At 34.8% G+C, this 17182-nt stretch overlaps 2 protein-coding genes across 4 annotated transcripts; both read left to right on the plus strand.

Moving 5' to 3' along the window:
* The first annotated feature begins 205 nt into the window (after window positions 1-205).
* LOC112520528 (ACT domain-containing protein ACR10-like) lies at window positions 206-4026 on the plus strand. Of its 3 annotated transcripts, none has more exons than XR_003070008.1 (7): window positions 206-553; window positions 1121-1339; window positions 1424-1529; window positions 2373-2718; window positions 2802-3086; window positions 3164-3382; window positions 3736-4026. XR_003070008.1 is itself a non-coding variant. In XM_025128985.1 (6 exons), the coding sequence occupies exons 1-6, from the start codon at window positions 400-402 to the stop codon at window positions 3299-3301; spliced, it is 1248 nt and encodes a 415-aa protein (XP_024984753.1). In that variant the 5' UTR covers window positions 206-399; the 3' UTR covers window positions 3302-4026. The 3 variants fall into 3 exon arrangements, 1 of the variants encoding a protein (XP_024984753.1); XR_003070009.1 differs by having other exon boundaries at window positions 3758-4026; XM_025128985.1 differs by having other exon boundaries at window positions 3164-4026.
* A 4857-nt stretch (window positions 4027-8883) lies between these two features.
* On the plus strand, window positions 8884-16368 carry LOC112519841 (serine/threonine protein phosphatase 2A 57 kDa regulatory subunit B' beta isoform-like). Its single transcript, XM_025128141.1, has 2 exons — window positions 8884-10311; window positions 15865-16368. The coding sequence occupies exons 1-2, from the start codon at window positions 9130-9132 to the stop codon at window positions 16171-16173; spliced, it is 1491 nt and encodes a 496-aa protein (XP_024983909.1). The 5' UTR covers window positions 8884-9129; the 3' UTR covers window positions 16174-16368.
* The last annotated feature ends 814 nt before the right edge of the window (window positions 16369-17182 follow it).

Here is a 17182-nt window from a genome sequence, read left to right on the forward strand (position 1 = left end):
ATTTGATTATATTTATCTACAGTTAGTTACACGAATTCAAATATAAAGTTTAACAAGTAATTTATTTATAATCTTGAATTTTAAATAATATATACCAATAAATAGTATTTCATATATATAAAAATAATTTTTTAAATTTTTTGTTAAAATAGATTCTTTCCGTGGAATATGAGTTTAAATGAATCAATGGGTTTTGACCATAAACGATGGTATGTCGTAGAAACCATTATCCTCAATATAATAAAGACTGGTTGCTACATGTTGTTACCTATTACAGTCCCAATCCTACTGATCATGGATTTATCGTCCGAGATATTGGATTGAAATCCTCTCCTCCACAAACCCTAATTAAACACCCATTGATTCAGAAGAGATTGAGAGTTGCAGGTGGAGTAACTGATGGGGATGCTATTTGACGACGTAGTAATAATCAAGCAGGCAGAGAAGGAAGATGAAGCTACTATGATTACAATCAATTGTCCTGACAAAACTGGTCTTGGTTGTGATCTTTGTCGCACAATCCTCTTCTTCCGTTTGAGCATTGTTCGCGGTGGTATGTTTATACTATTTTTTCTCTTCGATTTCTGCAGTTGCCTTGTGATACTTTTTGGTGCTTTAATTTGTTCTTCCATTAAAGTTCAAAATCCGTGCATTTTACAGAGAATTTGGCGTTGTTTTAGATACTTGGATTGCTTTTATGATTACCGGTTGGAGTTTTTAGTTCAATCAATCTCTCTATAAGGCCTTTCGAGTTTATGTTCCTCATCATTTTGTACGAATTGATGAAAATAAGACAGTGTTTTTAATTGGATTTGTCGCTTAGATGTATTTGCTAATTGCTATCCTCTTCATGATCTCATTCAGATGCTTGATACTTATTCTCATGGTGTAAATTGTAAAGTTACAGGTCATCAGATATGCCAAAAAAGGTTGAATAGGCAGAAAAATGGTATCAAAACACAAGATTCCCTTTCAAATTTCACTGTTACACCATCAGAAACCTATTTCTGGGATTACTTTAATACTTTATGCCTTGTTCCTCATATTTGCTTCAAATTTGTGTTTTCAGTTTTTGTCTAAATGATTTATAGAATATAGCTGTTTGCTGGTGTATCTGTAGATGTATCCACGGATGGAAAATGGTGTTACATAGTGTTTTGGGTAGTCGGAAAACCAGGTACAATCTGGAGTTTATTGAAGAAGAGACTATTGGAGGCTTGCCCTTCTTGTTCTTCGGCTAATACACTCATATTTTACCCACCCGAATCACGGCCACCCAAGCCTGCAGATGTGTTTCTTCTTAAGTTCTGTTGTCGTGACCGACAGGGTCTATTACATGGTATACTATATTCATTTGCATACATTTCAAATTCAGTAATTTGTGTTTTGAATCTGTAGCTGTAATTCATATTTTATTTGGCAGATGTGACTCATCTTCTCTGTGAGCTTGAACTTGTTATTCAAAGAGTGAAAGTATCGACCACCCCTGATGGGATGGTGATGGACTTGTTTTTCATCACTGATACCAGGTTAAAAACCTTTTAATCTTGTCTACTGTATAGAATATTCGTTTTGTTTTCTGTGTGAAAATCTACTAATTTTCATCTGTGAACTATCGGAGTACCTTCTTTGATCATCAAGGGAATGAAATACAATTGGTTTTCATTTCTGTTCAAAGCAAATAAAAAAATCTAAAATTTATTTTATCCCAATATAAAGCAAAGAAAAATATGGTTCCATATGCGCCGTTGTCCCCTTAATATCTCCTCATATCAAGTAATGGAATCCATTATATCGTTGTAATTTGTTTCAAATCATATAATTAGAACCCGAAAAATAGAATTGTTAAATGGTCAAAAGGAATTGAGCCTATATATATTTATGGACTATATATGGTCTTGTTTAAGGGAATGTTTGTTAGCAGCTTAATGAGCTTAATGAGACTCAGCTTATTGGCTCAGCTATACATGACTGTTTGGTAGTGGTTTAGTGATATAGAAAGTGGCATATATAGTAAGCTTCTAAGTGGGAGCTTTATGTAGAAGGCCAAGTTTTTTCTGAACATGTCCCACCCAATTAAAAAACATCCTTCTTCCATCTATGAAGAAACCCCCCTAAACAAAAACCTTCCCACTGTATACAAACAGATTAATCCACACAAACAACTTTATCTATACAGGACCTAATGGATAGACAACCAAACAGCCCTTAAGTGTTCATAATTTGGTCAAAATGAATTTGTTCTATATATTTCTGGAGTTGGATCTTGGACGGCATGGCATGGTGTTCCTAGTTTGCAGCGTTATTTTCTTTTAGCTGATAATTTATTGATTGCTAGTAGAATTTATAGTGCTTACACATATTCTTCTCAGGGAACTTCTACATACGACAAAGAGAAAGGAGGATACACATGATCATTTAAAAGCTGTTCTAGGGGATGCTATGTTAAGTTGTGATATAGAAATGGTTGGTCCTGATTTTACCGCTTGTTCTCATGGCCCACCATTCTTTATACCTCCGGCGATCACAGAAGACACGTTCAATTTAGAGATGTTTGACGAAAGTAAACATGGGTCCCAGTCCCTCCATTCCGACAGTGTTTCAGTCACGGTGGATAACTCACTCAGTCCAGCCCATACGCTTGTTCAGATTGTTTGCGGTGATCACAAAGGACTGCTCTATGATATAATGAGAACTTTGAAGGATTACAACATCCAGGTACTACTCATTGAGGTTAAAATTGTCATACTATGATTCCCAAAACTTTTCATTTAACTCTAGGTATTGTTTTTGTGTAATAGATCTCATACGGGCGATTTACAAGAAAAGAGAAAAATGTTTGTGAGATTGACTTGTTTATCGTGCAAGCCGATGGAAAGAAGTTAGTGGACCCTAGCAAACAGAGTGCATTATGTTCTCGCATTCGCATGGAATTATTTCGTCCTCTTAGAATAACCTTGGTGAACCGTGGTCCTGACACTGAGTTGCTTGTTGCAAATCCTGTGGAGTTATGTGGGAAGGGGCGGCCCCTTGTATTTTACGACATTACCCTAGCTCTCAAGATGCTTAATATGGACATCTTTTCGGTACTTCCTCCTGCATTCTTTACAACCAAGAGTTTATGCATTCTTGTTCTGTTTAAAATATGAATACATTCTTGCAGGCTGAAATTAGTAGGCACTTGATCGGAGGCCGGGAATGGGAAGTTTACAGAATTTTACTTGACGACGGAGACAAATTGTCTGTGCCGACAGATAAGATTGAGGAAGACGTTCGGAAAATGTTGATGGGTTGGGATTGACCATGACCACAACCACGACCATGACCACGATAATGATTCTCATAGTTTACATATATCTCAATCTTCATCAAATGTTTATAGGTTTGACTTTTTTTCATAACATTTCTCCTAAGTTGACTAAAAGTTGATCCAAAGCTACAAGACCTTAAGCCAGATTGCATAATGTAGGATGGTAGTTGCAGTAGGGAGATGTAGAGAACACTACTAAATGGAAGACTTTTACCTACGGATTTTCTCCAGAGAAATCCATCGCTAAAGGGGTGATTCGTCACAAAACTGTCATAAAACTTGGCTCAAAACAGATTACCCAGGTATTTTATGGGTGATCTGTTGGTATTTTCTTGAGAAATATCGGATTCTACCAGAATCATTGGTATTTTCAGGGTGATCAGTCAGTAATCATCAACGAAAATTTCCTTGGATGATTTGTGTAGGTAAAAGTCATTTGTTTTGCAGTGGAAATTGGGTTGAGCCAGAAGTGGTGCACTCACTGTAAATAGCTTCCAAGTAGTACATAATAAGGGAAGATGATATGGAAGTTGATGGTTAAAGATTCTGGAAAGCATGATCATAGTTGCAGTAAGATCACTTGTTTGTACATATTTCACATTTCCTGAATGAAATATCGGTAATGTACATGTTTTCGCTTTTTAGCAATCTACAATATTTGTTGTAGAGTTAGCTCAACTGACAAATAAAAGCTAGACTTTGGGGTTTTTCCTCATATGTTGCTTGTACATGACATATTGACATGACAAAATAGATGATGGTTCATCGTTTGATAAAACATGAATTGACAGAGCATGACTGGTAAAATGATTAATTTATCTCTAATGGGTTGTTTGTATCTTTTCTATATTTTGATTATTTTATGTAACTGATTAAAAATTATAATAAAATAAATATTTTTTTATAACTCAATACATCATTATAAAGTTTTTGTCAGACGATTAAAATGGCACTAAAATATGAAGTTTATGTAATTTTCAAATTTTGTTTAATACCTTTCTCTATGTAATTTTTTATTTACTAATATTTAATAATTAATATAAATTAATCAAAATATGAAAATCGTATAAAAGCAAAAATCCAAGAATATTAGAAAGCTTAAAAAGAATAAAATACAATAAACAAATTAAAAAATGAATAAAATGTAAAGATGGATGTGTATTAGATGTTATAGAAGATAATTATGTTTTATTTTGAGGTTATATTGATTAAATATGGGTCTGTTTCATCTTATTCCATGAGATGAGAATGGAATAGACCTGTTCTACTTTGTTTTAATTTACCTTGTCTATTATACATAAAAATCTTGTCAAACACGAAACAATATTCCTGTCCTGTTTTATTATATTCATAACGTCAAAGATTCACTTGTTGCAATACCAAATGTGTACTTAATTGAACCCATCTGACCCATGATTTGGACTTATGACGATGATGCTATTTATTGGTGTTGTTCTTGGTGATGCATTTTAATTGTACGTAATGTGTTTTTGACCAAGTAAGTGACTATGACAATTGCTGAATGATCTAGTGTAAAATGATTAAGAGACTCTTATGATGTAATATAAAATGAAATATAATTGTTTGGTAATTATTTCAAATGAAATTAAGACGCTGAATGGTTAAGAAAAACTCAAGATACAAAATCATTTAGAGGGCTTTAGAACCATTAAGAGACAAATTTTTTTTTGCCACTAACTATCAAGAGGTAAACAAACATCTCGTAACTACAATCTCATCCGGTCCCACATTACATTTAGTCCCAAAAATCCAGTGTTATTGGGCTATTATTTAATGAATTACCAATAATAATAATCTATACTATCTTATTAAGCAAATTTAACAAGTCTTAAAGTCTTAAAATACTAAAGGACCAAAATACCCTTTATACTACCTTTAGGTCACTTTTTCACTTTTGCATCCCTTCCTCTCCTCACATACACTCACCCCCTCACATACACTTACCCTCTCACAACCGATCTTTTTAAAATTATAATTTTAAAGTTACATTTTATACCCCCATAATTAATTAATTAATTTACTTTATGTTTCTTTTTAAATGTTTCGTTTTAAACTTTTATTAAATTAACATACATAATCATATATCAATTAAAACATGTTTAAAAAGTACATTTTTATTTTAACAAGTTACAGAATTATAATCGTCTCGTTAATACCTTCGAAATGAGTCCAATATTGAATAGTTTTTGACTTAATTATATTATTATATATTATATATACTGTGAAAAAATATTTTTAATATTTATGATTTATACTTTTATAGTTATTTATTTATATATATACTATATATTTTGGGGTTAGACTGTCCAAATTGCACTGTATAATATATTCTGAATTAATATGTTCTTGGTTTTTTTGAAATATATATGTATTAATTCAACCTTAATCTGAGTTTCTGGACAAGAAAGAGGGTAATCAGTTGAAATTTCATTCTAAAACCCATCTTTTTTGGTCTTTTCATGACTTATGATTTATCAAATTTGTAGTTTTCTTTATTGGTTTTGAATGTTTATCTTAAAACTCAAGTTTCTTGGTTCTTTGCTCTTGGTGTAAATCGAACACATTTGTGGAGTCGTTTAAATATGTTGGATTTTAAATATATTGGATTTTAAACTGTCATACAATTTTTTCCATTGATAGTCTGTAATTGGAACCATGACTCTTATTTATTCAAATTGTATTAATATGTAAAGACCAAGTGTAACCTATATCATCGTTAAATCTTATCTWATAAAAYCAGTGRAACTTCAAAATCGTTAAAATTCATGGCTCCCGCCACATTGCACGGATACACAACTAGTAATTTATTATTGGACGATATTTTTTCAAAACCCTTTTAAATTACAAGATTATAAACCTCGTGGGAATTGGGATGAACCCTCTGGGGCGCACATTTAACAGGGTCCATGCCTCCATGGTCCTTGAGCTATTTTGAGGGCCACCACCGACCGCCGTAGAAGGCGGAGGCCGATGAGGAGGTAACATAATGCTTTTATATCCAAGATCCAATGTCACCCATGTTCGTTTCTGATTATAACCATTAATAATAATAATAATAGTAATTAAAACGTGACAAAAAAATACCAAATTATAGTAACATCGATCTATCTCGCTTATTGTCTTCCTCCACTGCTCCGGTGGCGATGGGGCGGTCAAAGGCGGCACCACTGTCTCTGTGTCGGTAGACGACGCTTCTGTCTTCTCTCGAAACTTCTTGTAGATATCACCGTTGTATAAGTCTTTTGTCAATTCGGATCACTAACACAAGTGAAATGAAACATGCAAAGATTGTCGTTGCATTTATAATAAAAAACGACATTTTATAACAATCGATACCGGTAAATGTTAGATCTTCCCCGTCTTTTCGGACCATTGCGTGTGCTTTTAATTGCTTTGTTGCTTCTTTATCGTAAAGAGGACCCGCGACCAACTCGTTGAGGATGTATGACCCGATTAGGCTTGCCCCGGCACCCAAATTGTAACAAAGTGGAGTAGTATTTAACCCGAATAATATTTTGGATACAATGGCGAAAATCAACGGCCATTGGGATCTGAAACAAAACCCCATAAAGATCGAAGAAACGTAGGGGACACCAAACGCGGTTAAAAGATGGCCAACACACAAAAAGAGAAGCACGAAGGTGAGTATCAGTAGTCGAAATTTGTATTTAGTTAGCAAGATTTATGAGATAAGACCCGACCCGACCCGGCCAAGAAAATTCCAAATGCTCACTAGAGACACAAAGGTGGTGATGCTGGTTCTTGGGGCCGATTTGGCCAAGGTCGTCAATGGCGGTTAGAGTTCCACCTAGGGTCTCGTGCATCCGCTCAACTTATTTTCGTATGCATAATTTCTTTTGTGGAATTAAAAGTGCATCCGACAACGAAGGATGCTTCTTGATATTATAAAATAATGTAGTTATTGGAGATGTTGTAATGTAATTTGAATGTTCAACATCTACTCATTTAAGGGCTTAACTGTAATTTCATGAATTTAAATAATTATAATTGTGGCCTAATTGGCATTCTTAAAAGTTCAGGGACTATCTTGTATTTTAATAATTGAACAAATTAAGATGAAATAAAAAGCACGTGATCAAACCCATATCCAGTATCCGGATCCGAACACCACCCCATTTTGATTATTGTTTTCCCAAGTGGGCTCGGCCCAATCACAAGCCTGGCAGCAAGTCAGCAACAAACTTGGCCCAAATGAACCAGGTTTACGATCTGTTTATTAACATGATGGTTTACCAGTGGTAATATAGAAAATAACCTTTGAGATTGGCTCTAAAGGTCAAAAGTATCGGAAGGTCCCAGGTTCAAATCCAAGGAGAAATAAAAATCCTCTTGTGACCATGAAGGTTCAAATGCGGTGCCTCTGGACTATCTGCAAAAGAGATGGACGTCCTGGATTAGTCCTTGCATAGCGAGTTGGATATTCAAGTTAATAACAAAAATAACTTATTAAGTAAGGTTTTTTTGGAAGGGCGTCCGAATGACCCTTGGAAAGGAAACTGAACCAAGATTTGCTTAAACTAAATTCAACACACTGTGACTACCATAAATTAGTTCTGATAAATTCATTGACCACAATTGTTAAGTATGTTTGGGATCGAATCCTAGGTAAATGAGATATTCCACCACATCTCCAAGGATCTCAACCACTATACCACAACCCTTGTGGTTTTGTTTATTAAGCTTTTAGGATGAGTTTTATACAGAAAGACACGTTTCTTTTTCCATACCTGCCCCTCCAAGCAGGTGCACATTTAAGGTGGATCAAAGGCTCTCAAAGTCGTTCGATGTGTTTTTAGCAGATTTCACCATTTATACGGATTTTTGAAGTTTTTTGGTTGATTTTGAGAGACTTTTTCGGTTTTTTGGTCGATATGTCTTATATTTTCTAATATTTCGAAGCACCCTTTTACACCTAATAAAAAAAAAAAATTATATTTACAAAAATAAGTTGAATGGATGCACGTAAAACCCGCTTGAACATACATAGGTCCGCCCCTGTTACCAACAATACATTTTATGACGACTCTTAGCGGTATGGTTGGGTTCACGTAAGACCAAAGGTTTTTCGTGAGACCCATAAGACTAATTTATGTTCATTGATCAACCTTATAAGCTAACGATCTAATGGTCTAAAGTTGTACGGTGATAATTTTGTGGTTACTGAGAAGTCTCGTGGCAATTTTGTGATTATGAATGTTCAGATTATAGATCTAATCAAAGGGTTGAAAATCGGTGACAATTGGTCTTACGGATCTTATGAAAAACCTTTGGTCTCGCGTGATCCCAAGTTCTTATCCAGTAAATGCTTGTTTGTTAAATGATTGAATTGTTAGCAAGTTGAATAAAATCTGGAAGTGGTTTATGAAATGATGATTTAGTATATGATTAAAGGAGTCAACTTTATTAGGAAAGTGTCATGAATAATCTCATTGTCCCTTTCAACCTCCCTTCCGCCATTTCAAATAACTTTGCACTCACCTTCACTCTCTCTCCATTCTTTATATTGATCGCCACAAATCATCTCCGCCCTCTCGCCGGATCGGAAACTATCGCTCACCGCATGCATTCCATTTCTTCACCGTCATCAACCGACTCCACTTTTATAAACTCCCCTAACGGTATAACACACCCCTTTTACTTTTTCTTCATTCTTTATCGCTAAAACGACTGATTTAGGGTTTTATTTGCTCCCCGTGTTTTGGTTGACTAACAATTATTTGGAGGAAATTAGGATTAGTTGTCTTACTGGATTGATTTGATTGGATTACCATACAAATATGTTGAACAAATTTATGAAACGTGGGCAAAAAAAGCCCTCGAAATCCGATACTGATGCTTACGGATATCCTCCTCCTGGAAATCGGAATTCTGAATCTGTTTCTACTTCCAATGTTGTTGTAAACCATGCCTCTCGAGGTGCTGCTGCTCCCGGCCCTAACAATTTGGGGCAACAGCAACCGCTGGCCGGTGGAGCAGCAGCGGCTCCGCCTCCAACTGGGACTGTTGAAGCTCTGCCTCTATTTAGGGATGTTCCTGTGTCCGAAAGACAACAGTTGTTTTACAGGAAGTGTCGGGTTTGCCGTTTCCAGTTTGATTTTTCGGATACGTTGAAAATGGCTAGGGAGAAGGAGATTAAAAGGATGAATCTTGTGGAGCTTGTGGATTATGTACAATCGGGTTCTGGGAAGATAACCGAGGGTAATCAAGAGGAGATGATTCAAATGATTTCGGTAAACATTTTCAGGTGTTTGCCACCGAGTTCTCATGAACATACGGGGTCTGAGAATATTGAGACAGATGAGGAGGAACCTTATCTTGATCCATCATGGCTGCATTTACAACTAATCTATGAGCTTCTTTTGAGATATGTTGTGTCATCTGATACCGATGCGAAGGTTGCCAAGCGGTACATCAATCATTCCTTTGTTTTGAAGTTATTAGATATGTTTGATTCTGAGGACCCACGGGAACGCGAATATTTGAAAACTGTTCTACACCGGATTTATGGGAAGTTTATGGTACATCGACCATTTATTAGGAAAGCAATCAATAATATCTTTTATCGGTTCATCTATGAAACACAAAGGCATAATGGTATTGGTGAGTTGTTGGAAATACTTGGGAGCATAATAAATGGATTTGCATTGCCAATGAAGGAGGAACACAAGTTGTTTCTTGTTCGGGCACTTATACCACTTCACAAGCCTAAGCCAATTGCTATGTATCATCAACAGCTCTCTTACTGTATCACTCAGTTTGTAGAGAAAGACAACAAGTTGGCGGATACTGTTATAAGGGGTTTGCTAAAGTATTGGCCGGTCACCAACTGTCAAAAGGAGACTCTTTTTCTTGGGGAACTTGAAGAAATTCTCGAGGCAACACAGGCAGCAGAATTCCAGCGCTGCATGGTACCTCTTTTCCGGAAAATAGGTCGGTGTCTTAATAGCCCTCATTTTCAGGTATGAAAACTACATTATCTTATTTTTATATAATTTAGGAACTTTTCTGTTGTGTCATTACGTTAAACTGTTATGGAATGTTGTTTTTGTCATCTATATTATTTGTCGGTGCATAGGGATAATGCTTGTAAGATCTTTTTTAGTCACTTGATTTCGAGGAGTCTGTTATTAGATACTTTTGCATTTGGTTAATTATTCTAAATTTGCTGTTACTCGGGTTCCTTGATGCTTACGTATTGTTTTAACGGTAACTCCTATTACTTGATGCTGATTGTTCTCAAAAATAGAAAATTTTGTTTCCAGGCAAGTGACTTAATTTCTTGACCAATGAATGAGAAGAGAATTTGACCATCTAGAGCTATTTTTGGGTGTAGTAACTAGTAAGCAAAGAACTCCCATTATTTTAGGATTGCTTTTTAGATCCCTCTTTTAAGGCATGTGACCTTTTGGCAAGTTGTTGTGTTGTGGGTTTTTGATGTTTAGCATCCTTATATTTTCATTATCATTAGCTGATATTGTCTAATCCAATTTTGTTGTATGCATAATTTTGTGGTAGTTAAACTGTTTTGATAGGTGCACAGTAGGTGTGAGGTCCATTAAGGCATAAGTTTGGGCCTTGTCTTGGCTAACCGACTAAGGCGCTGTTTGGTTGGTTTTCCATCAAGTCCTCTTATGGGTAAAGCTGTATGTGTGGATTACTCTATCTTTATAGATTGGGAAGGTTTTTGTTTGGGAGGGTTTTTACATAGATGAAAGGAGCGTGTTTTTTATAATAGAAGGGGCAGGTTCAGAACAAACTTGGCTTTCTGCATAAGCTCCTCCTAGAAGCTTTTAGAATAAGCGACTTTCTATATCATTAAGCCACTACCAGACAAGTCATGTATAGTTAACCGAATAAGTTGTGACTTGTGAGTCCCATTAAGCTGCTAATAAACGGACCTTAAGCTCTTAGTCTTTCGTGAGGAGTATAGCTCAGCCTCTAACGCGCAAGAAACAATGCACGAGATTTATTGAAGCATGGTTATAAGTCTTTTTCAGCCCATGTCTGGAATAAGAAATATTGTGTCTTGGGAACTTATTTGTTTTTGTGATTCTTAATCTATGTAAAAAAAATTCAACTAATGGAAAAGATAAAAAGATTGATTACTCAAATTTAGGGCTCTGTTCCGACTCATATAAGCTTCCCATCTTTTTACCTATCCCCTTTTGTCTTTGATGATTTTATTTATAGGCCATGGTTAATTTAAAATGTTGATTTCAGTGGATGATTCTCTAATTGATATTAATTGACTGTCAATGGTTAGTGTTGGTTGTAATTGATGTTAGTATTTATGTTCAATTGCTAATTTATGGTACCTTAATTGAATATTAGTGGTTCTTTATATATAGTTGTTGATGTACATACATATCAATAACATATGTATTGATGCTTTCATAAATTTGATACTTTAGGTAGATATGAATCTTTACCCATTTAATAATTCGCTGTCTCTCTGTGTATATACATATATATACACACACACACACATATGTATATTCGTGTGTGTGTGTTTGTAAGTGATATGCCTCGCTTTGTTGAGGTGTGGGGCTTGCCTTGTATTTTACACGGAGGTGGCCGGTACACGTGTCTTTGTATACGATAATTTGGTAGTTGACAAATCCATAATGAAACAATCACAATTTCTCTTTCTGAATTTAAGTCCAATGTCTCATTTTCATATCATAATTTGAATTTTTTGTGTGGTTGCAAGATAATAATAGTCCCTTCATCCTATGAAAATTGCAATGTTGACCGGATACATGATTTAAGAAAATCTTAGACTTTTGGTCTAACCTCTAAAGTACCCTTCAGTAGTGACCAATCATAGGGGATCTTATGGAACAAAAACAATAACATCATTATCTTGTGATGATGATGATGATGGACTTTTAGGTGACTTTAGCTTTCAAATTTGTGAACAAAGTTAGCATTGTAATTGTCACAGGATAAAGGGTAAAATAGGAAAAGTTAGTTGTCCAAGGCGTGATTGTATCTATAATCTTTTGTCAAAGAATTTTATATGATCTTGATGTTATTGACTTCTTGTTTTTATTCATTAGTTTGTTTAGTCAATCCGAATCAGCTATATGTTATTTTTATCGAGGGTACCTTTTGTTAGATGTAACTAATTATGATTCATCGAAAATTTATTTTACGTATGCCATTTCTACTCCCAAATGGTTGTGTTTGCAAATATGTTCGTATAGTTGTGCAAGCCTCGTGATTTCGATATTCTTATGAAAAATTGATGGTCTTAGTGGTGTAACTTTATTGCGTGAGAGCATATTTTTGGACCGTCGATATATTTGAAGTCACAAAGTTTAAGCATCAAGTGTTGCATATGTTTGTAGGAAAAGGAGGGATGTGGTATTATGTAAGCTTGTAATACACTTTGAACATGGGCTTTTGAATAACTTAAGATAATAAAACGCTTTTAGTACGAGTAGAAATAAGGTAGAGTATGTGAAATAAAAATTGAGCCTTCAGAGGAACACAATGCAAGACATCGCACAAGATATTTACTAGCCATATGTTCTCTCACGTAGGGTCAATTATATGGGAGGGAGATCCAGAATGCTGCTAGACACACACACAGAGACACACACATATAGAGAGAGAGGAAAGTTTAGTTGCAAACCTTTTTTCCTTTGTGAAGCGGGGGACAAAGGGGAGCGCGACATCCGTCCAATCTGTACCCATTCATCATGAATAGTGAACGTGAATTTTTTACAACGTTCATGATGTGAATGTTGCACAATTCATGATGAATGATACACCATTCATGATGAATATTCCGTGAACGTTTGCCACATAGGGCACACTCTCATTCGTCCCCTTCAGTTCACAACAGAAGTTGGGTTTGCAATACACACACACACAGATACATACATACATATATATGTACACACACACACACACACACATATATATATATATATAAAGCTGGATTGAATAGAAGTGATATGGGGTTTGTCAGAATAGATAAAGAAGATCTTGGAAATTGCATGGTTATTTACACACATAGTCAAATAAAAGTATTAATCAAATATATACAGACTGCAAAAACGATCGTAATCAAAACACCACCTAGTTTGTCATCTGGTTGCCAACATATACCAAAGTGTATTTAATCAAAGTATGAGGTATATAATGAAAATGTAACCTAATCAACAAAAACACACCATTTATCCGTAGTCTTAAACATTGAAAAAAAGAAGCAAACTTCATCATCCGGGCTGAAAGAAATGATTTTTATAGTCAGGCGAGCGAGAACATTGAACTGCATATTTTTCTTTGATTTTATCTTTCATTTTATGTTTGGAGATCATGTTGCCTGATTCTACTACTTATTATGTTGGAGCACACATACTTTTCCTTCTTAGCACAAATAGCTCCATTAGTAGGGAGATCAGCCCCTTTCCGCAAAACTCTGCTCAATCACTTTTGTAGAGAGGAAACCATGAGATGGTTTTTTTTTTTTTTTGTGTGTGTGTGTTTCCTCCATTTTTCCTCCGTTATCAAGGAGTGACAAACAAGATACAGAGAAAGAAACAAAGGAAACAACAAACTATGTGTGTGTGTGTTTTTCGTCCGTTATCAAGTATATTTCAATTTGACCCCTAACACAATCCCTGTTCATCAGTCAATCGAATGGTAGAGTGATGGAACTGTTTTGATTGCAATCCTATTGAAAATTGGCGCAATAAATCTTTTCTTTAGAGGATGTACTTGAAAACATTGGTGAAAATCTATCCATTTTGCCTATGGAGTATAGAATTGGTAATTGCCATTGTGGATAAGGAATGGTTTGCGTCTGTAGAAGTAACTAGTATTGAAACCGACCGTCTTAAAAATATTAAAAATAGCAAATTCATTTGATAGTTGATAGATGGTAAAAGTTGTTTGGTTTGTGGAAAAAATTGAGGGAAAAATGGTGTAGATGACATTTTGTATTATGTCATTTAAAGAAGAGTGTATTTTTAACAAAATCATGTGGATATATGTGTGTATATATTCTTAGGTATGCATGTACATATATACATATACACAAGCATGTTAGTTTGTAGAGATCTTTATACATATGTATATGTGCACACACATTCATATTTTTGTATATGCACATATGTATATGTATATTTGTGTATGTATACATACATATATGTTTTGATATTTATATGTATACATACTCTCTCACATGTATATGTATATGCATTTATATATGTATGTATATGTCTAAATGGTTAGACACTTATGTCTATATTTGCTAATATTTATGAAGGAAACAAGTTGTTGGGAGCAATCTCTAGTGAAGATTGAACATTAATTTCTAACTAGGCCAGGTTGAAGCAAAATTTCTAGATGCTTCTGTGAGGTTTTGCACTTCCATCATTGCAAAATTTGTAACTTAGAATTTGTACATAGATCTCTTCCCCTGTTCAACAAAATTTTTGGGGGATCAGGAATGTACTACAATTCCGTTTAACACTCAAAAATCCTTTTTGGGCATGCAAAAGGCGTTAATAGGTCCACCCCTGTTCTTTTTGACAAATATTTTTGGAGGAATGCACTACAAACTAACATGCTTGTGTATATGTATATGTACGTATCTATATCTGTATCTGTACAGTAAGAAGTCCAAGGTCTGCCTGATCTTATGGGTTATCCCTTCTTTGCCATAAACCAATGCTCTAATAAGCTGCCTTGCTCGCAGTGCTTCTCTGCTAACACTACTTCAATAACCTGATCGGTATGATAAAAAGAGTTTTTACTTCATCAATTTTTATTTGACGCCAATTTTAGACCGAGGATCTGTTTACCAACACAAATTGAGTAGGCGCTAATCGGGTACGATTGTGTTCTTGGTCAGCACTAATAATTGACCGAGTAAGAGTCATCTCAGCTTACCAGGTCAGCATCATCGATGGGTATAAACAACATCATCTCTGACTATGTAATCGCCTCTTACCCGGTAAGAGGTGAGAGATGGCAGTAAACAGTTAGTAAGCAACCCTTAAGGGCTTGTTTGTTAGTAGCTTATTGAGCTTAATGGGACTCATAGCTTATTCGGTTAGCTATAAATGACTGTTTGTAGTGGCTTATTCAGTAAGCTTTTAGGGGGAGCTTAATGCCGAAAGCCTGGTTTTTTTTTCAAACCTGCCAATCCCAATTAAAAAGACGTTCCTTCAATCTATGACAAAACTCTCCCTAACAAAAACCTTCCCGATCTATACTGACAGATCAATCCATATGGACAGCTTTATTCCTAGAGTATTTAATCAAAAACCAATCAAACAAGCCCTTTGTCAATCAACACCTATTCATTCAATTTTATCAAATAGTGCCCAACATATTCTTTGGTATTGGAAAATACATTGACCATCCACCGTCAAGAGCCGATCTTAAAGTTATACTCATACCCAATACATGGTGTAGTATTTCCATTAAAATTCATGCCCTTTTTTTTGACAAGCTTATAAATATATGTATTTAACTCTCTGAAATACCGTTCTCAGACAGCAGAACGAGCTCTTTTCCTGTGGAACAACGAGCACATTGTTAGCTTGATTGCTCAGAACCGGAACGTGATTCTGCCCATCATCTTTGAATCACTGGAGAAGAACGTCGAATCTCACTGGAATCAAGTGGTGCATGGACTGACAGTGAACGTTCGTAAAATGTTCCAAGAAATGGACGTGAAGCTGTTCGAAGAGTGCCAGAAACAGTATGCCGAGAAAGAGGCGAATGCCAGAGAAGCGGAAGAGCAACGCAGACTAACGTGGCAGAAATTAGCCGATGCAGGTACGGCTCGCCAAACATGCTGAGAGATCTACATTGCTGTTTAATCCTGTGCTTAAAAACATGACAGATTATAAAGGCAAAAGAAGCAATGTATGTAATTCTAGAAGTAGACAGCTGCAGGCATATTAATATAAACTTCTTTTTTTTCAAATGGTTTCTCTTTGGATATGTTGTTTGCTTTGTGGCTGAAGAAGAGAAGTGTCAAAAGCTTGTGTGAATTTTCTTTATGATGATGAATTAGGTGAAATGGGCATGTCTTATTAGATATTGGTTTTAGAAGAACAACAGTATCTGGATTACTGTAAATCCTAACTTATCTAGATTTTAATGGTTTAAACTTCATCAGTGGTGAGTAATGTATGAGTATTTGTCATATATAAATATTATATACTCTATACCGGGATGGAGACTTTCTTTTAAGAATTCTTTAAACCGTGAGATCTCCCTGAGAATTCCATATGATTTTTTCATCTAAAACTAGAATTTAATGTATTAACATATATTTGTTTCACAATGTGTTTATTTCACATGGAATTATATCACAGTGTGAACCTTTTTGGCGTTTCACATTATGAACTGAACACATACGAAACAAATATATGTTAATCAATGTATTAAATACTATTCTTTAATGAAAAAAAAAATCATATAAAATATAATTTAAGGTAGAAGTTCTCACAGATCTAACAAATTTTGAAGTTTTTCAAATGACTAAACCCCTTTAGATTAATGCTAGAAGGATACTCGCGCAATGCAGCGAGATACATCGAGACAATATTTAGTTTTATTTTTGTCGATATAATTTGGTTTTAGAAAAAACGATAGTGTTTTTATTCATAAAAAATTGAAAAAAAATATATCGATATTAGTATCAAATTAATTTTTAAAAATTCTCGTTTTTTATGTAATTTCTTTAATTTAATTTTTTTAATCATAATTTAATTTAGGTTTAATAATAAAGTAATTTATTTTGGTTTAATAATATAATTTTTATAAGAATAATAATTAAGTATTCTGTTATAAGTATAACTC

This window comes from Cynara cardunculus (assembly GCF_001531365.2).
Source record: "Cynara cardunculus var. scolymus isolate 2C chromosome LG 10, CcrdV1, whole genome shotgun sequence".
Lineage (NCBI taxonomy): Eukaryota > Viridiplantae > Streptophyta > Magnoliopsida > Asterales > Asteraceae > Cynara > Cynara cardunculus.